Below are 26,307 nucleotides of genomic sequence, written 5' to 3'. Positions count from 1 at the left end.
TGGCGCTATGGCATTTCTGCGCTGTGTCGGAGATGTTAGCACGTCTCTAATAAGATGATCCCTGCACGATCTAATCTATAGCGTCTTATTAACTCACTGTCATCCATTGTCTGCAACACATTTCTTCTCTTCGTCTTTCTGCCATTTTCTCCTCTGCTAAAGAAACTCTTAAGCCTCTTAAAAGTCCTCGTCTGTGCTCCTAACAAGTTTGACCTTAAGACCTCTTTTAAGGGTTAAGATGCTTTCTGAATAATTGTTTTCTTTACTAGGACTTTTTCTTTAATTTTAAGAGTAAACGCCCACATTTCTAAGAATTTTCTTAGAATTTTGTCACTAGGAGCTACTTTTTGCATTAAGATTCTTTATGAATACGGGCCCTGGCATTTTTGTCCCAACTCTGTAGACGGTGGATTGAATTTCAACCTTTTTTTTTTCACATGAGTAGGCATCCTAACATGCACTCTGTCACCTGTTCGTAAAGCAGATGCTTTTGCAGCATGTTTGATGTCAGTGTAGGTTTTGACCTGAGACTGTTGAGCATGAACACGAGTTTGCACTGTAGCATCAGTACAAACTGCGGGCCTGGAGGGTAGAATGTGTAAATTCGTTCTGAGTTGGCGTCTCACTAAGAGTTCACAGGGAGCAGCCCCTGTGGTAGCATTTGGTGTGGTACGGTAGAGCAGCAAGAAGTCCCTCACCAAAGCTTTCCAGAGCTTCCCTTCCAAGCTTGCTGTTTCAACACAATCCTTCAGGACATGGTTCATGCACTCCACAGTGCCATTTGTTTGTGAAAAGTACAGGGAGGTACGTACGTGCTTGATATTCCTGCTTGTGAGGAATTCAACAAAGGCAAGAGATGTAAACCGCACACCATTATCATTTACAATTTTCACCGGGTTGCCAAACTGGCTGAACGTTGTGGCAATAAAGTCTGTAACAGTATCAGTAAAGATATTACTGGTTAAGGCTATTTCTGGCCACTTATTAAGTCAACTGATGTAAGTGCATACCTGCAATCCCAGGTCCCTAACTAAAATGGTCTAACAATGTCCAGTCCCACCTTCTGCCAGGGTTCAGCCAGAAGTGGTACAGGCTGAAGGGGAGGCGTATGTGTTTTGTCACTTTTGTCGTGGGGTTGGCAAAGCTTACACGAAGTGATGGTAGACTGCGCTGAAATGCCAGGCCATCAATACAATTCACAAAGATGCTGTTTGGTCCAGACGATACCCTGATGACCCTGATGAGCTAAGTTAATTCGAGCTCCATGCAGAGATTCAGTCACCACCAAACAGTATGAACCTCTAAAGACCAAGCTGTCTTGTGTTGCCAGTTCATCCCTGATATGAAAGTATGGTGCTAGCTCAGGAGAATGGGTTTTCTTGTTTTTAGGCCCGCCTGTAAGTAGTTGCTGTTGCAATTCTGACAGTTCAGAGCAAGCAGCAAATTCTTTGGAGAACCACTATAATGAAAGAGCACGGGGTTCAGCTAAGAGAAATGCCACCACGTCTGGGTCAATGGCAGAGTCAGTATCCTCACAGGTGGGCAAGGGAAGCATGAGATGCAGTCTGCTGTGACATTTTCGGATCCTGGCTTGTAGGAAACTTCATAGTTTAACCATCCACCAGACAGGCGGACCATCTTGCGATTGCGCATACCAGCACGGCACATACAGTACCGTCAGTTGCCAGCAAGGTAGTTACAGCCTGAAGATCCATCCAAAGCGTGAACCGTCGGTCCTCAAAAAAAATTTCGCCACCGTTCAGCAACCCAAATGCAGGCTAGCACCTCTTTTTCCACGATGGAGTACTTTCAGTCTGCAGCCGAGAGTGAGCGAGAGGCAAATGCAACAGTACGCTCAGAACCATTGGCGTGAATCAGAGTTAAAACAACCCCTAATCCATAATCAGAGGCACCACAGGTTACCAGTGTTTGCAGTGCTGGGTCAAATATTGCTAGAGCTTGGCTGTTCACAGTGAGCTCCTTCAATTTCTCAAAGCTTTTCTCTGCGCTCTCAGTCCAACTGAAAACACCCACATTCCATAAGCATGCCCTCATAGACTCCACCTCCGAAGAGAAGTTCGGCACAAACAATGAGTACCAGGACGTCAGTCCTAACAATGAACATAATTTGGCTGTGTTCATGGGAGCTGCTTGCAAGATAGCCTGAATATGGCAGTCATTGGGTAACGGGCCTTGAGCAGTGATAGTGTGACCCAAATAACGATGGCTTGTGCAGATGAACTTGCATTTTGCATGATTCAGTGTGAGACCTGCCCTCTGTAGTATTGTTAAAACAGCCCGCAGATTGCAATCATGTTTGGCTGCAGTGTGTCCATACACAATTACATCATCTAGATAGTTCTGGACTACATGAAGGCCTTTAAGTATTGTAACTATCATATTTTGAAAAGCCACAGGTGCCGAGGCCAAGCCATTAGGCAGGGGTTCCCAACCCTGCTCCTGGCGATCGACTGTCCTGCAAAGTTTGGCTCCAACCCTAATCAAACACACCTGCCTTTCATTTTTAAGTGAGTCTGAAGACCTTAATTAGTTGCTTCAGGTGTGTTCGATTAGGATTGGAGCTAAACTTTGCAGGACAGTCAATCGCCAGAAGCAGGGTTGGGCACCCCTGCCATACGGTATGAAAGCTGTCAGATTTTGGCTGTCCTCCTGAAGCATCACTTGGAGGTATACATTGTTCAGATCGATACTTGAGAACATTGTGGATCTCTTTAATTTTGTGAATAAATCCTCCATGTGTGGAAGTGAATGGCTATCGATTATTACTGCTCTGTTCAGCGCCCGTAAATCCAAACATAAGCAAATTCTTTGTCATCACCACATCAGGGAACACCCATGGGGAGCCATCCACCAGTTCAATTATGCTTTCAGCTTGTAAGTGGCAAAGTTCTTTGGAAACTGCATGTCTCACTGATAAAGGAAGTCTATGCAAGTTTTGCTGTACCGAGTCTCTTACTTTCACCCGATGTACAAAGCCTTTGGCATAGCCGATGTCCTCTGTTGTTGCAGCAGTGTCTTGTTGCACAATAGTAGGAGATCGGGGTGAGATCAATTAATTTTCAGCAATGTGAATGTTCAGGCCAGATACTAAGTCTATGCCCAGTATAGGGGTGCCTTTCTCCAAAACATATATGCTAGTACTGGCCACTGCATCCCCATAATATACATGCACAGATAGACATCCAAGTACAGGCAAGTTTCACTTCTGGAGGTTGTAAAAGCAATGCACTGAAATGCTGCTTATAAAGGGGATAAGGAAAGATATAAACAGCAGAACCCGTGTCCACAGTGAGCTCAATCAACACAGGGCTCACTTCCTCAGTTTCAATGGTTACAGTGTATTTTATTTTGTCACGCAGCAATTTCCCTTCCACTTCAAGTACATGCACAATTTCAGGGACCTCACTTTCAGGAGCATCAAGCAATTGCACCTTTTTCTCAGAGTGACAAACCCTTGCGAAATGTCCTAGTTTTCCACAATTCTTACATTTCGCTTTAGCAGCAGGGCAGTTTGGGGCATTAGCCAAGTTAGAGCTAGACCCACTACGAAAGCAAGCATGACTGAACTGTGCAGTAGACTGTGATTGTGTTTTAATCACTGATTTTCTGCATAATTTCCGATGACGCTGTGGCATGCCATGCTGAGCAGGTTTAATCTTGTGCACGAGACTGCATCAAGCGTTTGTGCTTTCAACCCCTTGGCTCCCAGGCACTGTAGTAAAACGGCACACTTCCTCTCCTCAGTTCACCGATCTCCTGTAGGACTGATGGTGACAAGATAGTTTTCAAACATCTTCCAAGTATTAATCAGTACCGAGGGCTTATCCGAGCATTGCAAGAACATAGGAGGCGTAAACTGAGTGCTGTCATCCTCATTGCCAAAATGTTGTATTTTACAGTAGTACTAATAAAATAAACGCAGCAGTGACAAGTGTGCAGCAACTTCGACACTTCTTCCTTTTTTATTTCTCCCTTTTTCCACCTCCAGGTTATGACCCCAAGTGGCAGCATGTTAACATAACATTTTAATATATAACAGACACATTCAAACAAGAAGAAATACAGTTGACATTCCTGTATTTGAGTCCTTAAATGGGTCATGAATTGCTTTTTAATATAATTTTGTACAATTCTATAAGGTCCCCTTATAATGTTATCAAGATCTTTATATCAGAAACACAGGGTTGCCAACTCTCACGCATCTGGCGTGACACTCACGCTTGGACTTCAGCGTGAGATTGCTGCTGAAAGCGTGAGTGTCACGCCAGATGCGTGAGAGTTGGCAACCTTGGAAATATCATAATTTTGAAGTAACAGGCTATCTTCTGTTCTGTTTTTGACCCCTCTTATCAGAACGCTCTGTTAAACAGGTGTGAGAGATTGTAGACTCGGAAGCAAACACCCACTGCTAATTTGGCACAATTTGTTGTGAAGAGTTATTTTGCGACCCAATTACTGTTTTTGTGACAAAATGGTGTGCACTTGCATAGTACCGGGATGTTGTTCAAGAACAAGGAAAATACCCGGAGTAAGTGAAGTGAAGTGAAGTGAAGTGACATTCAGCCAAGTATGGTGACCCATACTCAGAATTTGTGCTCTGCATTTAACCCATCCGAAATGCACACACACAGAGCAGTGAACACACACACACACTGTGAACACACACCCGGAGCAGTGGGCAGCCATTTATGCTGCGGCGCCCGGGGAGCAGTTGGGGGTTCGATGCCTTGCTCAAGGGCACCTAAGTCGTGGTATTGAAGGTGGAGAGAGAACTGTACATGCACTCCCCCCACCCACAATTCCTGCCGGCCCGGGACTCGAACTCACAACCTTTCGATTGGGAGTCCGACTCTCTAACCATTAGGCCACGACTTCCCACAGAAGTCGTGTATTAAGTATTCACAGATTCCCGAAAGATACGGACTTGTGCAAAAAGTGGCTACGGGCTAACGTTATCAATAACCCTAAGTTCGGTGAGGACACAACACTTGAAGAACTAAAAAATCAGACGGCGTGCAGTTTACATTTCAAGCCCGAAGATTATGCGCCTAACCCCCTAGGATTGAAGAGACCCGCGCTTTTGAAAAACGCAATTCCTTCAGTATTTTCATTGCCAGACGATGACGACGAAAAGCCAGGAACGTCGGGAACCACCAGCTCTAGCAGCACTAAACGCATTTGCCTGGAGGTAATGTTATTTCTGACTAGACTCTATTAGCAGCTAGTGGCTACTGAGAACACACACTGACATTGTCGTCTGCTGTAAAGAAACACATCTCCTATGATTTTTCTGTTTACGAACTAAATATCTTGTATGTTTTGCGCGCTTGTTGTTTTAATGTGTCTGCCTCAGTAACTAACGTTACACTTGTCAAGAAATGAGTAAGTAAAGTTAGTATGTAACAAAATAATGTAACGTTAGACACTTAGCTAAAAGTTATATATAAGTTTGCTATTATCGATGTAAATCAACCATGTTTTACTGTGTTAGTTTGACGCTTTTCATGTTTTTTTTAGCTGCTCGTCGCTGTACTGTGGCTCATAAAGGTAGCCACGAACATCCGTTTCTAACATAACTTCGTCTAAATCAAAATCCTCCCCAATGCATCCGTCTGAAAAATCAGAATTTTCCTCCAAGTTTCTCCCGGTGAAATCAAACGCACGGGCACTGATCTGTGATATGTCTGTTAGCGCATTAGGTACAACCCCCTATGGGCAGACTACTTGTGCTTGTAGTCTTTACAGAAATCCACCCTTTTTACACTTCCTCCTACAATGACGTCAAATGACGATTTTTCCGTCATTTTAGGAGGAAGTGAAAAAGGTAAATAGTGGATTTCTCTCGTCTCAGGGGAAAATGAGAGAATGTTGCACAACCATTCAATAGTATGACTGGTTTTCTAACAATGGACCTCTTAATGCAAATGGGTGGAGTGACCCTTTAACAGCAACAACAACAACAACATGAACAAACGCTGAACGATTGTCTTTTTATTAACTAACATTAACACAGATTAATATTGTTAATATTGTATGGTTCCACGTTTGTCTTCTTGTTGTGTTGGGTTCGTACAGCGTGCAGTTTATGTGCATGCTCTAAGTCTTCTTCTCCATTTTAAGTGTTTCTCTGTGGTAGAATAACAGTGCCACATGCTGGTCTGGCATGTATATTACATTGTTTTGAGTCGGTTTCGTGTATACACAGATATTTCTTGAGACAAGAAAAAAAAAAAAAAGATTGGATAGGGAAAACTTTGGCTTTATATGGATTTGACTTGAGTGTAGACGCAAAAACGTGCTATCAAGCGCTGTCAAGAGCATGTCACACCAGCAGGCGGCGATATAACCCAAATTGTAAAGTCACCTTGGCCAATCAGAAGCAGGCAGCAGCGCACAATCTGACGTCAAACACAGCGGATAACGGCGCACACTCTGACGTCGCAAGGCAAAAACCCCGGTTATACTGTCCACACGACAACACTGCAACCGGCGTTTCTGAAAATGCTCACCCTGGCCATAGTTTTCAAAAATGTTCGGTTTCGGTGCCCTGAAACTGCGTTTTCGTGTGGACGAAAGGCCGAACCGCTTAAAAAAAGTCACGGTTATAAAAATACCAAATACTCAATTCATTTTTGTGTGAGAAGCTGTCTCTCAAATGTTCATTTGCTTGTGTCTTTGATTGTGTATAATGTGATTTGTTTATACTGAGGTATGTTTAGTTTCTTTTTGATATTTATTGGATTTGTTAAAGTTGATTTAGATTTAATGTATGATTTCTGCTAATCTTATTTGTGCTGTTGGAGCCTTGTTTTACCTCTGGGATTCTATCAGAACAGTTGACATTTCTACTTCCATATACAACCCCTCCAGAACCATGGCCTCCACTTCTTCCAGTTCTGTTATGGCCTGTACTGTGATCTGCAACTGTTCTGTTGAAGTTTTGTTCTTTTATCTAGTATCCTGTTGTGGCAGCATTGGATGAATCCTTTAGTCTAGTATTTCCCCATAGTCATGGTTTCCACCTTTACATTATTTCATAATAATTTATCTCCATTTAATATATTGGTAAAGTTGGTACCTTTCATTTAGTTCCTCATATACAAATCTTGACTTTACAATTGTTAGAGTTTTTGTAGTTAATGGTATAGGGATTCAGTGATATTCCAGTGGGTTAAGATGGCTGTAGTTTTCATGCATGTAAAGTCAATTGTACAATATGTTATCAAATTAAGTGGTATTGTGAATTTTCTTGTATGCTAATATGTTAACACATTTGGGGGCGGCTGTAGAAAATTATGCTGTCATCTGATTTGTTGACTGAGTCCTGATAAGAACTCCTGTGGCCTTTTACTAAGTAAGCCACAGGGTGCTTGTGAAATGGAAGTTCAGTCCTTCAGAATCTTGTAGGCTAGAGAACCCCTTGGTAACCCAGGGGGGTTCTTCTTCGGAATTAAGGATTTTGAAAGGGGAACAACTGATGGACACTTTGGCCCCCCATGATTCTTTGCGCTGATTCTTTCCATGATGATGGTGCCTCCATATGGGCACGGGATGATGATGCAGAAGGGCACTTCAAGGAACAGTAATTTGATCCCCTACACCCTTCAAAACTTTGAAGCTTTCATTTCGGACGGTAAACCCTTTGAAGGGATTAGTGCATAGGGATGAGCCCTTCCAAATGGAGTGCAAGGAAAATATGTTAATTAACTAGCTTCTTTGATTATACACAATGTGATTTGTTTGTTTATATTTATCTATGTTCAGTTTCTCTTTGAACTTGGAGACGTACTGGATTTATTAAAGTTGATTTAGACTTAATGTATGATTTGTGCTAATGTTTGTATATAGTAATTGTTTCTATTTGTTTATGGTTTATCAGAAACCAACAATTACCAGCACTTGTCACCATAGGAAATGTACTCCTATGCTGAGAAAATAAACCGGGAAAATGAAATTGAATGATATTTAATTGACTCAGCATTCTGGTTGCAATGGCCAAACCAAGTCATGGCCTAATGGTTAGAAAGTTTGACTCATAAGCCTAAGGTTGTGGGTTTGAGTCTCGGGCCGGCGATACCACTACTTAGGTGCCATTGAGCAAGGCACTGAACCCCCAGCTGCTCCACGGGTGCAGCAGCATAAATGGCTGCCCACTGCTCCGGGTGTGTGTTCACTGCTGTGTATGTACACTTTGGATGGGTTAAATGCAGAGCACAAATCGAGTATGGGTCTCCATACTTGGTTATATCTCACGTCACTTAACTTTTTTTCCAAGATGGTGCCGTCGAGTTCGGACGCCGTCCAGGTCGCTCCACTTAGATTGTGTTTTTATTTACTTTTTAACTTACTTTTGACTTTTTTGACTTTCTTTTTTAACACACATAATGTCTGCACTGATCATTTATGACAAAGAAACACTTTTGGACATTGGACACTGCTTATCTGACCTGTTTCAGGACATTTTATCCTCCAATTCATTGTGGCCATCTGAGATTCTCCAGGACGCAGAGATGAACAATGCCCACCTGGGTGATAGATCAAGAAACACCGTGGGAAACGCGCTGGGATTCGCAACAGACTGAGGAAAAGAGCTCTCAGTCCTCCTCTACCATGCATTCTGCTCGCCAATGTCCAGTCTCTGGAGAATAAAATGGATGATCTTAGAGCCAGGATAACTTTCCAAGGGGACATTAGGGACTGTAACATCCTTTGTTTTTTTTTTCTGAAACATGGCTCACAACCTCGGTCCCGGACACCGCTGTAACGCCATCTGAAACTTCTCTGTTTTACGGATGGACAGAACAGCCGATGCCGGTAAATCCAAAAGTGGAGGAGTGTGTTTCATGATTAACAAGAAATGGTGTGACCCCAGGAATATCTCCATTCTGTCGCGCTCCTGCTCGCCTCATCTGGAACATTTATCCATTATTTGTCACCCATTCCATCTGCCCCGGGAGTTTTCATCGATCATCGTTACTGCTGTTTACATCCCACCACAAGCAGACATCGGTTTGGCTTTGTCTAAGCTTTATGATGTGCTCATCGGCAACATCAAAAAAGATCCTGATGCTGCTATTATCATTGCTGGGGACTTTAACAGAGCCAACCTCAGGCAGGTTATGCCGAACTTTTATCAACATTTTTCCTCTCCAACCAGAGGACTGAATACACTGGATCACTGCTACTCTCAGTTTAACAATGCTGACAAAGCTCACTCACTACCGGCTTTTGGCAAATCGGATCATGCCGCCATTTTCCTCACACCGGAATATAAACAAAGGTGCAGAGGGTGGTGACGCGCTGGACCACCTCTCAGAAGCCATGCTACAGACGGCTTTTGGGCAAGTTTATCTGACGTTAGCAACTTCACGATGTAGCATTAAGCTTTGGAAACACACTAGCCGAGAGAGCAACTGAAACAATAACTATAAGGACCTCCTGTAATCAGAAACCATGTGTGGACAGAACAATCGGTGCAGCAGTAAACAAACGCACTGCTGCTTACAATGCCAGTCTTTTGTAGGGAAACATGAGCGAGTACAAAGCATCGTGCTATGCTCTCCAAGGTGCAGTAAGAGCTGCCAAACTGATACATGGAACGAATAGAGTCTCATTTTAAGCTCAATGACTCCTGACGTATGTGGCAGGGACTAAGGACCATCTATGCCATTGGAAACAAATCCTCTGCAGAGATAAGAACAGATCCATCGCTGGCTGACGAGCTGAACTCTTTCTACGGCCGCTTTGAAAACGATCGCGAGTCTGTCGATTAGCACGGATCATGTGATCAGCGTGTCAGAGGACAAGGTTCGGAAGGGCTCTAAAGCGAGTGAATGTCAGGAAAGCAGCCGCCTCCGATGGGATTTCTGTCCATGCTCTAAGGTCCTGTGCTGATCAGCCCTCTGGTTTGTTTACATCCATTTTTAATGAGTCTCTTGCTACCTCTGTGGTTCCCATCTCCTTTATAAAATCTGTCATCATCCCTGTGCATAAGAACAATAAACCCTCTTGTCTGAATGACTATCATCCAGTTGCCCTCACATCAATAGTCATGGTCTTTGAAGGACTGGTAAAAAACTACACTTGCTCCTCCATCCCGGATACTTTGGACCCTCTTCAGTTTGCTTATCGCCCCAACAGTTCCACTAATTATGCCATCGCTCACATCATTCACTCTTCTCTCATGCACATTGACAGCAATAACAGAAACTATGTAAGGCTGCTATTTATCGAGTACAGCTCAGCTTTCAATACTATAATCTCCATAAAGCCAGCTTCTAAACTCATAGACCTTGGTCTGAATTCTTCACACTGCAACTGGATTCAAGACTTCCTCACCAACAGACCTCAAGTGGTGAAAGTAGGCCAGTTCATCTCCAGCTCCTTCACCCTGAATGTAGGAGCCCTACATGGCTGTGTCCTGAGTCCGCTGCTTTACTTTCTCTACATACATGACTGCGTGTCTTCCCACAGCTCCACATCTATTATCCAAGATATATGATCCAAGATGACGTCGTCGAATTCAGACGCAGCCCAGATTGCTCCTCATAGATTGTTTTTATTTACTTCTTTACTTACTTTTGCTTTCTTTTTTAACACACACAACGTCTGCACTGATCATATTTACTCACATTTCACTGCTGTTAACATATGCTCTATATAATCATGTATGTGACGAATAAAAATCTTGAATCATCAAATTATTGTAGTTCTGGGCCTCATTCACAACAATAATGAGAACACATACTTGGATAAGGTAGAGAAACTAACATCTCTGAATGTGAGCAAAACGAACACGAACGTTTTGGATTACAGTATGTCTTTATAGAACAATGACCATAAACATGGTCACAGAGACAATTTTATAAAACAATATGTCAAAAGGTCGAGGAAATTTCGAATGTTTTTGCTACGGTCATCTTTGGACATTTCACATTTCTAAAATGGTGGGAAGTGGAGGTCAATTTATTATTTTTTTTCCTTTTACAGTTTTGGTTCATACAGACAGTACTCACTCATTGAGAAGCACCTGTATAAATAAAGGTGACTTGACTATTGTAAACTGCTGTGTAAACAGGACATTTGTAGACCCACACTTGTACAGTAGCTTACTTACAAGTTGTAAGTAAACATGGTTGTCAGCAGGGTTGGGTAACTTGCTCTAAAAAAGTTATCAACAATGGAATTGGATTACTAATTACTCTTTATAATTTTAAATCCCTTATCAGCCTCGACCAGTTGAATAATACGGAAAAGGAAAACTACTCTCACTCTTTCAAATAAATAATATAAAATTGCAAAAAATATTCTTGAACTAACCAAAGTGTTTAAAGGGAGAGTGATACATTAAAAAACATACATTTTAACATTAGGTGTTAAGTTTTTAAATGAGAATATTCTCACTGGAGTTTAGGCTAAGCCTGCTTCATCTGCTGGAATGCCACTCTCGTGTACTGTATGTGCATATGACAGTTAGTGGAAGCTAGAAATTACAGTTTATAAAGTTTTAAAAATGCATATTGTTCTTACACAAATGCATCAATTAGATTGAGAGTCATCTAAGAGCCACGTGGAGAAATTTTTGTGATGGATGGACACTTTTCTTAGGCTTATAAATCTCAAAACATTTTCCCAGCCATTATAAAGCATGGAACAAACAAGATTTTTTTATTATTATTATTATTTAATAATTATGATTATTTTATTATTATTTATTAACTCTATTTATATCCATCTGAAAGAAGCAAATCAGATACATCGACAAAAAAATAAAAATAAAATTGATGGGTTAAAACCAACCCAACTTGGGTTATTTGGCATCCTAGAGCTGGGTAAATATTGGACAGAAGACATGCTGGGTTAATAGTGCTAGTGTGTGTCGGTGTGTCACCAAAATCGGAGCCGGTGAAAGGCTGCTGTTCGCAGGGCAACTGCAAACTTCAGACCAACGATTCACTTTTCACTCAAAGCTGAAAGATGCTGTGACTGACTCCATAACCTGCCCATAAACAAACAGTACTCATGAAAATGATTTAACATCAAATTAAATTAACCTCAGCATTATAACGAATAAAACCTATTTATGTAATGCAAGGCAAAAGTCAGAGCTGACTAACACCTCATCTTTATGTTGCGTTGCATATCAGAATTTAATTTACAGCACAATAAAATTAAATGTATACAAAACCTTTATCAAAATTCGATTTGACCAAATCTGCGGCGCTGAGAACTACTCTTTCCTGTAAAAGACACAAAAAGCCTGCACACTGACTGCAACTCAGCAATTGTTTCGTTGGAGACAGGCTCAACCCAACAGTTGGCTAGAAACAAATTACCCTGCAAATCAGTTACAGAAAGACGTCTTCTTCTGTGGGTTTAATGGTGAGATGCTACCAAAAAAAAAAAAAAAACACTACCCTGCACCTGTGTTAAAAAAAAATCTTAAAAACAACCCAATAAAATGACCCAACAGGCTCAACCCAGCATGTGGGTTAAAAAAAAATAATAACCCACCATTTTTTTTTCTTCTAAGAGTGTAAGACGGTTTGAGGGCAAGTAAATCATGAGGTAATTTTCATTTTTGGGTTAACTATCCCTTTAAGTCTGATCACTTAGTAAAGTAGTATAGTTAGCACACCTCAATATGTTGCCTTTGCACAATTTATCAATAGGGATTGGAACTTTATTGGTAACAGTGGCAGCGATGCTTAGCCATTATATGATGTAACAGTCCTCTTTCTTTTCGGTTTTATTGCAAGTTGCAATCTTTGAGCATATTGTCACCTGTATACTGTGCTGTTATGCAGTCAGAATTTTCTATTATTATATTAGTTGACATTGTTCTGACTCAACTCTGAAGCCATCAGAGTCCAGAGGCCTGTTTCTTAAAACAACTTTACCAAACAAGCCAGGCTTTGTTTCAATTAGTCTGAATTATTTTGAACCAAATCAGATGACATAAATCAGACTAACTAAAATTAACCTGGCTTACTTGGTATTTGGATACTGGCTTTTTTTTTTTTTTTTTTATATATATAACTGGCCCCAGGTATTAGTTGGCGCTGGGTGTTCAGCTCCTCTGCCCTCCACACAGAATCCCTTAAACATTTATTTTGTCAAATGTCTAGGTGCTTTACTGCTACCTGCTGTTAATCCAATGCACTACATGCTTAAACACCTAACTGTGCATCCACCACTAGCAAGCTTGCTAAATACATATAGGAGACCAAAGGTTGCAAAATACACCGTTTACTAAACATTGACAGATCTGCATGTGTTGTTCATTTTATTCTTGAACACACTGACAGCACATTCAGCGACTCTCCACAAGGAAAGGGTCATCTTCACTCTCGCTCTCATCCAGGAACTCCTGTCGCAAGGGTGACTTCTCTGAGGCCATTCCTTCCATTTGAAGGACGTCCCTCTTACGACGCAACCAACGAACCCCGTCTCTTACGCGGCTGAACTTGGAAGAGCGAAGGTGCCAGATGATGAGAGCGCAGATCAAGACACTCATCAAAGAGGCTAGATGAGAATGAAGAATTTCAGAACAGTTTACATTTATTAGTTTGGTTCACTCGTGAAGGATTTTTCAAGCAGTAGTCAAATTGATCATTACAGCCTAATTTTAAAAGTTCATTTCATTAAAAAAAATAAAATTAACAACAACAACGGTGCTGGACATATAATTAGAATATCATCAAAAAGTTTAGTTCACTAATTTCATTCAAAAAGTGAAATTTGTATATTATTACACACAGAGACTGATATATTTCAAATGTTTATTTCTTTTAATTTTGATGATAATTGACAACTAAGGAAAATCCCGAATTCAGTATTTCAGAAAATTAGAATATAACTTAAGACCAATACAAAGAAATGATTTTTCTTGGCCAACTAAAAAGTATGAAAATGAAAAGTATGAACATGTACAGCACTCAATACTTAGTTGGGGCTCCTCTTGCCTTAATTACTGCATTAATGTGGCGTGGCATGGAGTCGATCAGACTGTCGTACTGCTCAGGTGTTAGGAGAGCCCAGGTTGCTCTGATAGTGGCCTTCAGCTCCTCTGCATTCTTGGGTCTGGCATATCGCATCTTCCTCTTCACAATAAGGTCAGGTGAGTTTGCAGGCCAATAAAGAACAGGGATATCATGGTCCTTAAACCAGTTACTGGTAGCTTTGGTACTTTGTGCAGGTTCCAAGTCCTGTTGGAAAATGAAATCTGCATCTCCATAAAGTTGGTCAGCAACAGGAAGCATGAAGTGCTCTACAACTTCCTGGTGTACGGCTGCGTTGACCTTGGACCTCAGAAAACACAGTGGACCAACACCAGCAGATGACATGGCACCACAAACCATCACTGACTGGAAACTTTACACTGGACCTCAAGTAATGTGGATTGTGTGCCTCTCCTCTCTTCCTCCAGACTCTGGGACCCTTTTTTCCAAAGGAAATTTTAAATTTACTTTCATCAGAGAACATAACTTTGTACCACTCAGCAGCAGTCCAGCCCTTTTTGTCTTTAGATGCTTCTGACGCTGTCTGTTGTTCAAGAGTGGCTTGACACAAGGAATGCGACAGCTGAAACCCATGTCTTGCATACGTCTGTGTGTAGTGGTTCTTGAAGCATTGACTCAAACTGCAGTCCACTCTTTGTGGATCTCCCCCACATTTTTGAATGGGTTTTATTTCACAATCCTCTCCAGGGTGCGGTTATCCCTATTGCTTGTACACTTTTTTTCTACCACATCTTTTCCTTCCCTCCGCCTCTCTATTAATGTGCTTGGACACAGAGCTCTGTGAACAGCCAGCCTCTTTTGCAGTGACCCTTTGTGTCTTGCCCTCCTTGTGCAAGGTGTCAATGGTCATCTTTTGGACAACTGTCAAGTCAGCAATCTTCCACATGATTGTGTAGCCTACAGAACTAGACTGAGAGACCATTTAAAGGCCTTTGCAGGTGTTTTGAGTTAATTAGCTGATCAGAGTGTGGTACCAGGTGTCTTCAATATTGAACCTTTTCACAATATTCTAATTTTCTGAGATACTGAATTTGGGATTTTCCTTAGTTGTCAGTTATAAACATCAAAATTAAAAGAAATAAACATTTGAAATATACCAGTCTGTGTGTAATGAATATAATATACAAGTCTCACTTTTTGAATTGAATTAGTGAAATAAATCAACTTTTTCATGATATTCTAATTATATGACCAGCACCTGTATATATTTTGCATATAGTAACTTAGAATAAGATTTTTTTGACCAATAAGATCACTGGAAACAGAAAAAAAAGTGTTAGGATGAACAAGTTTTTTTTTTTTTTTTAATACCTGTGGCAATTACAAAGACTGTCTGACTTTGGGAAGCCGCATCCGCTGTAAAGTCGATCACAATGGGGCTGGTCACTTTGTCTGAGGATATATTCACCTAAAACCACAGGAAGAAGAATAATGAGATGATAGTAATGTGTGTGTAATTTCACCACCTACTGGACAGAAGTAGTGTTATCAACTCTTATTACACATAATAAAAAATAATATTATATATGTATATATATATATATATATATATATATATATATATATATATATATATATACACACACACACTATAGAAACAAATAGCATTTTTATAAAACAAATCATTATCCTATATAAATGTCTTTGATCAAAAGTGGCCATAATTTCATCTTTGCTGAATACATGTTCGTTTCTTAAAAAAAAAAAAAAAAAAAAAAAAAAAAAAAAACACCACACCTTACTGACCCTAAACTTCTGAAGGGCAGTGTATTAATTTAACATATACATACATACATATATATATATATATATATATATATATATATATATATATATATGTACACCTTATACATTTTACACACAAAAAAAAGCAACACTTTTGTTTGTTCTAAGATCCAAGACTTTCTATGTACACAAAAGGCCTATTTTTCTCAAATATTGTTCACAAATCTGTGTTAGTGAGCACTTCTTTGCCGAGATGATCCATCCACCTCACAGGTGTGGCATATCAAGATGCTGATTAGACAGCATGATTACTGCACAGGTGTGCCTTAGGCTGGCCACAATAAAATGTACAGTTTTACTGTATTGGTGGTTTCGAAAACCAGTCAGTATCCGGTGTGACCACCATTTGCCTCATGCAGTGCAACACATCTCCTTCACATAGAGTTGATCAGGTTGTTGACTGTGGCCTGTTGAATGTTGGTCCACTCCTCTTCAATGGCTGTGCGAAATTGCTGGATATTGGCAGGAACTGGAACACGCTGTCATATACGCCGATCCGGAGCATCCCAAACATGTTCAAAGGGTGCCATGTCTGGTGAGAATGCTGGCCATGCGAGAACTGGGATGTTTTTAGCTTCCAGGAATTGTGTACAGATCCTTGCAACAAGGGGCCGTGCATAATCATGCTGCAACATGAGGTGATGGTTGTGGATGAATGGCACAACAATAGGACTCAGGATCTCGTCACAGTATCTCTCATACACACTGTCTGCCATCTGCCCAGTACAGTGAAAACCAGGATTCATCCATGAAGAGAACACCTCTCCAAAGTGCCAGATGCAATCGAATGTGAGGATTTGTCCACTCAAGTCGATTATGATGAAAAACTGCAGTCAGGTTGAGACACGTGGGGCGAAGGACATGCAGAGCTTCTCTGAGAAGTTTGGGCAGAAATTATTTGGTTATGCAAACCTATTGTTGCAGCAGCTGTCCTGGTAGCTGGTCTCAGACGATCTTTGAGGTGAAGATGCTGGATGTGGAGGTCCTCGGCTGGTGTGGTTACATGTGGTCTACGGTTGTAAGGCCGGTTGGATGCACTGCCAAATTCTCTGAAACCCCTTTGAAGATGGCTTATGGTAAAGAAATTAATATTCAATTCGTGGGCAACAGCTCTGGTGGACATTCCTGCAGTACAAACTGCATATTTTAGAGTGGCCTTTTATTGTGGCCAGCCTAAGGCACACCTGTGCAATAATCATGCTGTCTAATCAGCATCTTGATATGAGGTGGATGGGTTATCTCGGCAAAGGAGAAGTGCTCACTAACACAGATTGACAGATTTGTGAACAATATTTGAGAGAAATAGGCCTTTTGTATACATAGAAAAAGTCTTCGATCTTGGAGTTCAACTCATGAAAAATGGGGGCAAAGACTAAAGTGTTGCATTTATAATTTTGTTCAGTGTAACATTGATAACACCCCTTTAAAACAGTTAGTAAACTAGAACCTGCCTGCTGGAGTTCTTGCTGATATCCATGGGCCTGAACCAGCAGCTGATGTGTGCCTGGAGCCACGAGAGTGGTGAAGTGACCCTGACTGTCTGCATGAACATTCATAAAGCCGTTCACCACAACAACAGCATCCGACACCGGATGGCCTTTACTGTCCCTCACAACACCACTCAGCCTTCTGTGAACCTTCAAAGATTAAACCAGAGGAAAACATGAATTACAAAAGGGGTTTAAGTTACCTGAAATTCTGGTTATTAAATAAAAGGTATTTCAAATGTCCACCTCCAGCAGCATGCGGAAAAGAGGCAGTCTGTTCTCCATCCACAGCGAGAAGAGCTGACGTTCGGATGGGAACATACAACAGCCAATGTATACCGTAATTTCAGGGCAAACGCCAACATCCAAACTAAAGTCCTGAAAGAGCAAGATTTGCATTTTCTTAAAAGATATACAACTGGGAATATACAGAAAATTATGCTATTCAGATGATCTGAAATGACTCCAGTACCTTCATACTGCCAGTGTGAGCGCTGAAATCCGCACCCCTAAGGATCCCTCCTGGGATATGCTCTATTGGGTTGCATTTCAAATCACAAAGCATGATATGAGGATGATTCCACAATTATATGTAATTCTAGCAGATATTTTTTCTTTAATCTTTAAATTTGAAAGTACCTGACTTTTCTGTACATCCCAAGTTACCCAAGTGCATTAAAGGATGATTGCTGGCATACAAGGAGGCCAAATATCTCAACGTCTCCTCATTTTGTGCTGTGGAGTCATGATTAAAATCAAATTCTTAATTACTTGTTTAAAACGAAATTTCCACTACAGCTGCCATCACACGACTTTGAGCATGTGAAATTTCTTCTGACACGAATACCATCAAACATACAGTCTATTCCTCCAAAAAGGCCAGATGAAAATTACAAGTCCAATCACTCAAGCATAAACTGTGTTGGATCAGAGTTTAATACTTCCCAAACACAAAGAATAGGTAACATTTATAGTGTAAATATATCTTTTGTGCTGTTGGTTACCATGCTGATTAGGCCTGTCATAGGGGTACGTAGCCAGCAGAGAGCCTCCCTCTAGCACTACTGAGAGAGAGAAACCCCCTCCATAAATCAGATCCATCACTGCACGCGTCTCTGGCTGTGTGGATGCATTGCCTAAGTATGAAGACAAACCTTCAAAGCTTTGAAGTGCTCAATGACATGATTTCACTGCTGAGTGTTGACTGACCATAGAAGAAATCAGTGTCCAGGTCTGTGCCATGAGCGTTGGTGTACCCCTCACTGGATGAGCAGAATCCCTTTTTTGCCTTCTCTCTACCATCAGGGTTCACACAAGGGAGAATCAGTATCCTGCTCCTGTCAATCAGCTAAGGAAGAAGAAACAAAAACTGTAGTGACCGATACACAAACTCCGTTCTCTAAACCTAGTGAGCAGTTTAAATGATAAATGCACTCCAGACCCACTAGATCTTCTGAAAGGTAGAAGAAATTCCTTTGGCCTAATTATAAGGCAGCACAGCATGTATCCTTCAAAGTGAAAGTAATACAAGAATGCATTTAATTTAAAATACAAGCCCAGGTTTTATGTATGTATGTATGTATGTATATATTTATATATATATAAGCCCTGTAAGGTTTCTAATTAAAAAAGAAACTTTTTATTTTGATGCAATATGTTGGATGTCCTACATATTTTCTATTGGCTTAGCAACATAACAGCCTCTTTATTTGACTGCAAAACCTTTGCATCAAAAAAAAAAAAAAAAAAAAAGGGTTAAATTTTCAAATGGAAATTGGCACACAAAGGCACAGAGTGAATAACTGAAGGATTATGGGTTTATTGCGAGGTTTTGTGAGGCTTGCCTTGGTGATGACTGGATTCCTGCCATAGTTTAGGCAGAGAACAGAAGCAAATTCAAGCAGCAACTCTGGACCTGCTGCTGCATTACCATGGACTCCGGCCACAAAACGGATCTTGGGTTCACCAGCTTGAGGGAGCTGCAAATTGCCAGCGATCTCAAGAGCCCAGATAGTTCTAATTTCAGTGCTTTGACCCAAGCTGACCCCAGCAAGAGGAAAAAGAGATAGAACAACACCTGAAGTGTCACAACAATTTACCTTCCAATTTAATTCAATAAACACCCATGAGCTACATGATGTCTTGCTTATGCAGTTTTAGACAGCCCAATCATCTCAAGTCTTAATCAGATGGTTAGCGGTGCTTGCTAAGAAACAAAGACACATCTTCAGTACTACATACCTGTACAGCCGTGTGATGCGAGGAAAGTTTAAGGTCAATCCATGCAGGAACTCAGAGCGTTCCCTGTAGTTCCGGTACCGGTAAGTCTGAGCAGGGAGAAGACTGCGGACCAACTGATCCAACTCACCAGGGGCTAGAAGCCACTCCACCAGTTTCTCAAAGTTCTTCTGTTCTCCTTCCTCAACAGATGGCTGCAATGTATCTCTGGTCAGCTTGAAGTCCACTTGCTCCACCTGAGTCTCCAACACCCGGACAGATGATGATATTGAAGTATAACTGTGGAACGATCCCAGAAAACATAATGGCTGACCCATTTTATAACTGGAATTCTGTTCATTTGCCCATTTCTCACCCTGGAGCAGAAGCGGTGATATGGTAAGAACCAGTAGCCAGAGGTCTCCAGTACTGGCCTGTGCTGCTGGTGTGGACATGATGGCTTGTGCCTTCTACCATGACTGTGGCATCAGCAATGCCTTTGCCAGAATGACCATCAGTCACCATACCCCTCACAAAGAAATGAACCTGACATAAGGGACATCACACAAACCATGCGTAGCTTTAAATGGAATAGCTCACCCAAGAAAATGACTAATGTGTTGATCATGATCAAGAACGAATTACCTGTTGTATAAAGTGCAAGAGCGCTCCGTAATTATTCTCCCAGTATTCTGAGAGCAAATCCTCTGGTGGAAGCAGTTCACAGCTCAGACCAATGTTAACGGCTAAAGTGTCTGTGCTGTGATATGCCCAAGTCAGCAGATCAATTCCTATCAACATGCAAAAGCCAAAAACCATGTTGATTTCCATTGGAAATAGGAATGTGCACTTATGATTAAACCATTAGAAAATAAAATAGCTAAAATTAATTTTATGCAGCCAAGACACATTAAAAGGATCAAAAGCAACAGTAAAGAGACTTAATGTTACAAAAGCTCTATTTCAAATAAAAACCATCCTTTTGAACGTTCCATTCAAAGAATCCTATGATCCTAGGATATTAAAACAGCACGACCGTTTTTTACATTGATAGCTCAAAACGTTTCTTCATTATCTGAATAACTTCTGAAGGACCACGTGATTGAAGACTGGCGTATTGGCTGCTGAAAATTCAGCTTTGCCATCACAGGTATAAACGACAATCAAAATTTTAATATTTCATAATATTACTGTTTTACTGTATTTGAACAAATAAATGCATCCTTGGTCAAATAGGCTAAAATATGCTCAAGTCTTTCAATAACAAATACTACTACTCTTACCAACCCCAAACATTTGAGCAGTAAATAAATCAGAGATTATGCTTTACTCTGACCTGTGACTACTGGAGGATGGTGCTTAATGCCTTTTTTCTCTCTGGTTCTTGGCACATCACAAGCCTGAGGCTCTTGAAAATCCTGAGATTGCTGGAATGAAATGACAACAGAATTGGACTACTTAAAAAAAGGTTTGTGATACAAGCACTTGAGTTTTCAGCTGATGAGTTAAGTAAATAAAATGACAAAAATTTTACATTATATAAAATTCAACAACATATATAATATGCTTACCGCATAATAGGCTTTTGCAACTGATTTAAACATGTCCTGATCAACAGAGTCAATGGAGCTGGGGTAGACAACTCCCCTAAACCCTAGAGAAAACAGCAGTATAGTTTGATTTAAAAAAAAAAAAAAAAAAAAAAAAAAAACAAATTAACATTTTAAAGAGAAAACCAGGCCACTTTCTGTACCTCCACGTATACTTGCAGACAGTACAAAGGAGTGATCCTTGATCCAGTTCATCACTGCTTGAGTTTCTGCTTCAACAGTAGCTCCTGATCCTGACTTTTGAGGGAAATTTGCATTCAGGTCAACACTGTGACTGTTACCGTGTCCAATAATACTTAGGTCTCCTGAAACCTGTTCATTGTGAGCTACGAGAAGAAAATGAGGGTAAATACAAGACAAAAATGAAACAACCTGCCAATATGTTTGCTCATACCTTTTAGTGCCAATTCATACCCGTCTGGGTTCACAGAAGGCATGATGTGAATTCTTGTACTACTGACCAGACGTGTGACCAATGGATCACTGCCATAACTGCGGCACAAGTACTCAACCAGGTTTAGGAGAATTTCACGTCCAATAAACTCATTTCCATGCAGGTTACCCAAAAACATGACCTCTGGTTTGCCTGGATGAAGTAAAAAGATTGTCACATAGATGATCAGTTGAGAAATAGGTTTATATTATATGCATGTTACCATACGCAGCCGCACCTTTCTGATCAACACCAGGACTGGTGGATATCTCCATTACATAAAGATTCCTGCCCTGCACTGATTGTCCAACAGAGATCAGGTGCGTGATGGAAGGATGGACAGCACTTAGCAGCTGCAAGAACATCTCCATTTCATCATAACTATGATATCGGAAATCCAAAGTATGGATTGGAGACCTTGAGGCGGGAGGCCCAGGTGTGTTCAGACCTTCACTGCTTAGTACAAGTTGTTCAGAGGGTCCTAGCATTAACATCTCCTCTATAGGTTCCTCAAGAGTGAAGTTTAACAGCGTGGCTTTGCCTTCAATCACTGGCACATTCTTGACAGTATTTGAAAGATATCTGAAGGAAACAAGAGAAATTCCATTAAAGGAACACTCCACCGTTTTTTTTTAAATAGGGCTTATTCACATTATTTCTTACATTTAGATAGGTGGGCAAATGCATTTTTGTGTCAGTGCATGCATTGTTTTAGTTTGACTGGGTCGGCGTTAGCTTAGCACAATGAATGGAATCCTTTGTTGCCAGCTAGCATGGCCTGAGTAAAAGTGATCAAAAAAATTTAAAAAACCCACCTAATTACTTCTTGTGGCCTGCGTATTCACAACGAGTACAAATAGCGATCCAGATTAACACTAGGCGATTTCCTAGGCAGATATTGACTTGGGACTATATTATGGGGAAGCACAGGCGAAGCACTGCTGCTTAGGCGAAGCACTGCTACTTCGGTGCAGAGATATCACGCAACACATGAAATCCCACGACTTCCGTCAACATACCGGCGTGAATAGTAGCTGCCTGGCTATTTTCCTTACAGTACACGAATGGCGATGAACATGGCTGATTTTGAGAGAGACGAAGAGGGTGACTTCTCAGACAGTCAAGAACCAGAACCATACCTATTTGAACCAGAGTTTACAGAAGACGAGCTGCGTGCTTTGGAAATAGAACGACAGGAGGAGGAGGTTGCGATCGCTCGTGATGAGAGCCAACATGAACTGGTGGTGTGAATGTGGGGGAATATGCCAATCTATGCCGACGGAAATAGAGTGTCTATGCTGTAGAGAGTGGGACATGTTTTTGCCATTGATGACCAGGCTCAACACGTCAGATCAAGATGAGCGTGCCCGAAGTTGTGTCACATCTACAGAGGATTTCACGGCGCTGATCCATTCTGCAGTACTCAATTTTTTTTCCGGTGTGACAAAGTGAACTGGAAAAAACGCCCCACGCCGAATGGACCAAATGGACAGCTGTCCACAGAGTAAGTGATTATTTTAATCATGACGCATGTATAGATCAACCCATATTATAGCTGTATTCACATAGAGTTGATGTTTTCACAGGCAATATAGGTTATATAGGAAGAGAAATAAAAGACAACTTACATATGCACTTTGTTCTTCCTGTGTTTTCAAAGTAGTCCTCTGGTGCAAAATGTTCTTCGCAAACACGATACTGCTTTATTTTGTTGAGAGGCGTTGAACTACAGATCTCCAGAGCTGCTAGCCATTTATTTCTCAGTTCCACATTAGGTGGAATTCTGTGAAACATTACATTCGTGTATGTCCTTTGCTTGTTCTCACAACCTTTTGCTAAGCAGGTAATAACCATGTTTGCTGTAACTTCTCAAAATAAATCATCCAAAAGCGAAGACACTCGGTGCAGGTCACGCCGGTATGTTCTTCTTCTTCTGTTTTTTTTGACGCGTTGCACGCCGCTATGTTGACGGAATTCCTGGGATTTCATGTGTTGCGTGATATCTCTGCACCGAAGTAGCAGTGCTTCGCCTAAGCAGCAGTGCTTCGCCTGTGCTTCCCCATAATATAGTCCCAAGTCAATATCTGCCTAGGAAATAGCCTAGTGTTAATCTGGATCGCTATTTGTACTCGTTGTGAATACGCAGGCCACAAGAATTAGGTGGGTTTTTTTTTAAAATTTTGATCACTTTTACTCAGGCCATGCTAGCTGGCAACAAAGGATTCCATTCATTGTGCTAAGCTAAGCTAACGCCGACCCAGTCAAACTAAAACAATGCATGCACTGACACAAAAATGCATTTGCCCACCTATCTAAATGTAGGAAATAATGTGAATAAGCCCTATTTCAAAAAACGGTGGAGTGTTCCTTTAATCTGGACCAATTCAGTTTCATAATTCTTTTATTCATCTAAATATAAAATCACCCAGGTGAGCTGGCAGTGATGTCATATCTTCCAGGAAGCAGCAGGCGATAATAATCACCAAACATCCAAGTGGTGATGTTGTGATCAATTCCAGAAACGGAGATTGTTGCATCTGGGAGACCAAAGCCTGATCTGGTCATTACGAAACCTCTCACTCCAATATGAGCCTATAAACAGAAGTGAAATAAGGTTTGTTAGGCAATTCGTGGGACTATACAAAACACTGAAGTCAACTCACTTGGTGCATGTAGGCAAAAAGGGCATCCTTGTTATTGGTCCATTCTGTGAAAAGCTGAGAAGCTGGTGGATACTTGCAGCAGCTCAACTCAAAAGTGACTTCAAAGCAGTTCCCTTTGAAATAGTTGTAATCCTGCATTCCCCCTGTGCACACACAGGACACCAAATCATTAAACCAAACTTCAATGGAGTCCCACTTGGGTACAAGGCCTGATTTAAATGTCAAACTGTGATACCATCTCCCGAGTGTTTTTCTGGAACGCCAGGACAACCAGGATTGTCCGACCTCATAATGGGATGGTTCTCAGTGTAGCTTTGTGCTAAATGGTGAAACACGGCAACATCTGTTGTCAGCCCTGAGGTTGCATAAGAACTGCCGTCATCAAAGGGGTAGGTGGCCATTACTGAGCCCCCATGTAGACTACCAGACAAGACAAACCTTGAAAAGACGACACAGAGGAAGCTAGCATGGTAGGAAACACTTTCTGAGTAAAGATCTGACTTGTGAAAATCTCAGATAAGCAGCAAGAGAACATTGCACCACTGAATAATTGGTTTCATCTCTGAATAAGAGATTTTGTATTTTCCAGGCTAGAATAAAATGTTAGCCAATTCCTCTAATAGTAATACATTTTTACATTTTTACACTTTTGTTATTTTCAATTTATTACTAGTTAGGCTCATTTTATTAATTTTTTTCCAGTTAATTTTTTAGTTCAGGTTTTTTTTTTTTCAGTTAGTAAATTTAACCTCTGGTCTGTGAAAACCCTGTCTGTGAAACCAGGCCTTAATGCTTCCACATAAAATAGTGTTCAGTTAGCTGCCATGGCAAATTTTCTTTTAATTATTATTTAAAAGTATTTTTAATCAGTCAACTGAATATCATAATGTCAATGTGGTTTAATTTTTATTTGTTGCTAAATCGAAGTCAGTGTGATAGAACCAATTTGCAGTCAGACAATTTGTTATGTGACAAGAAAATCAAAAGGGAAGACCCCTACTGACCTTCCTAAATATCAAATAATTTTAGTGACATGGATTTTAATGGCAAGGTTAATTGAGGTTGTCAGTGCCAAATGATGAAAACATTTGTAAATTTATATAAATAATAATAGTAGTAGTAGTAATAATAATAATACGCCTTTAAAACCTTGTTTGAATTTAACAACTGTATAGAGAAATAGACTACTAAAACTACAAAGCAAAAACATACTTTTTCTCAAGAATCCATTTCATGACAGCTGTGACCTCCGGTAGGTCTTCTGGGGTCTTACTGAAGGACTCATCCCGGTCTGGGAAACTCTTATCGAGGTCATGATGTTTGGTGTTCTCGCGGCCCGCGCTGCTGCCGGTGCAGTCCCCCTCCACCGCGCGCTCAAAGCCGTCAGGATTCACGCTGGCCAGTATATAGATGTCAGTCCGGTTCACCAGCTCGGTTACACTCACATCACGGCCATACTTAGTCAACAGATACTCGATCAGGTACATTAACAGCTGTCTCGATAAAGCCTCGTCCCCGTGGATGTTGCCCACATATTTGACCCTCGGTTTCCCCGGTACGTCCGCCGTCGGACTCGTTGTTATTCTCATGACCCAAAGCTCCCTTCCATCGACCGACTGTCCGATGCTCAAGAGGCTGCAAATATGCGCGTACTTTAGAGAAAAACGCTGAAGACGATCGGTCATGTCAGCGTAGTTGTAATATCCTTTGTATGTTTCTTCATGCAATTCGTCGGTGAGTCGCAAACCGAGTATTTGGTGCAGAACTATTAAAAAATGCGGCAAAATGAGCCATAACGCATGCATTATGTGATTGTAGTTGCTTAGTAGTTTTTATTTATTTAATTTGTTTTTATCTTTTGTTAGTTTTTTTATCGTTCGTTTGCTTTTTGTTGAGCCATCACAAATTGTTGATCACTAGCCTGTCAATGTGCAGGTTAAACGCATTGAATCAAAATTAGGAACACTAATAGATTGCACTTGGCACAATCAGTTTAAAATAGGTTTGCACAGGGTCAAACTAAAATCTGGATTAAACCACTGCCATTTCTTAAGGGGTGGTTGTCAATTT

General features: G+C 40.9%; 1 protein-coding gene across 1 annotated transcript; it reads right to left on the bottom strand.

Annotated features, from left to right (window-relative positions):
• Positions 1-13,253: 13,253 nt before the first annotated feature.
• LOC132117441 (carboxypeptidase D-like) lies at positions 13,254-26,185 on the bottom strand. Its single transcript, XM_059526730.1, has 21 exons — positions 25,450-26,185; positions 24,473-24,675; positions 24,238-24,380; positions 24,000-24,166; positions 21,813-22,156; positions 21,536-21,727; positions 21,285-21,467; positions 21,103-21,185; positions 20,868-20,958; positions 20,177-20,322; positions 19,908-20,077; positions 19,556-19,831; positions 19,159-19,354; positions 18,524-18,662; positions 18,319-18,450; positions 17,954-18,049; positions 17,787-17,848; positions 17,561-17,692; positions 17,279-17,464; positions 15,354-15,450; positions 13,254-13,545 (listed from the first exon to the last, which is right to left on the bottom strand). The coding sequence occupies exons 1-21, from the start codon at positions 26,040-26,042 to the stop codon at positions 13,334-13,336; spliced, it is 3,843 nt and encodes a 1,280-aa protein (XP_059382713.1). The 5' UTR covers positions 26,043-26,185; the 3' UTR covers positions 13,254-13,333.
• Positions 26,186-26,307: the final 122 nt, after the last annotated feature.

The sequence above is a fragment of the Carassius carassius genome, chromosome 36 (genome assembly GCF_963082965.1).
Source record: "Carassius carassius chromosome 36, fCarCar2.1, whole genome shotgun sequence".
NCBI lineage: Eukaryota > Metazoa > Chordata > Actinopteri > Cypriniformes > Cyprinidae > Carassius > Carassius carassius.
This window is presented reverse-complemented; position numbering and strand designations above follow the sequence as displayed.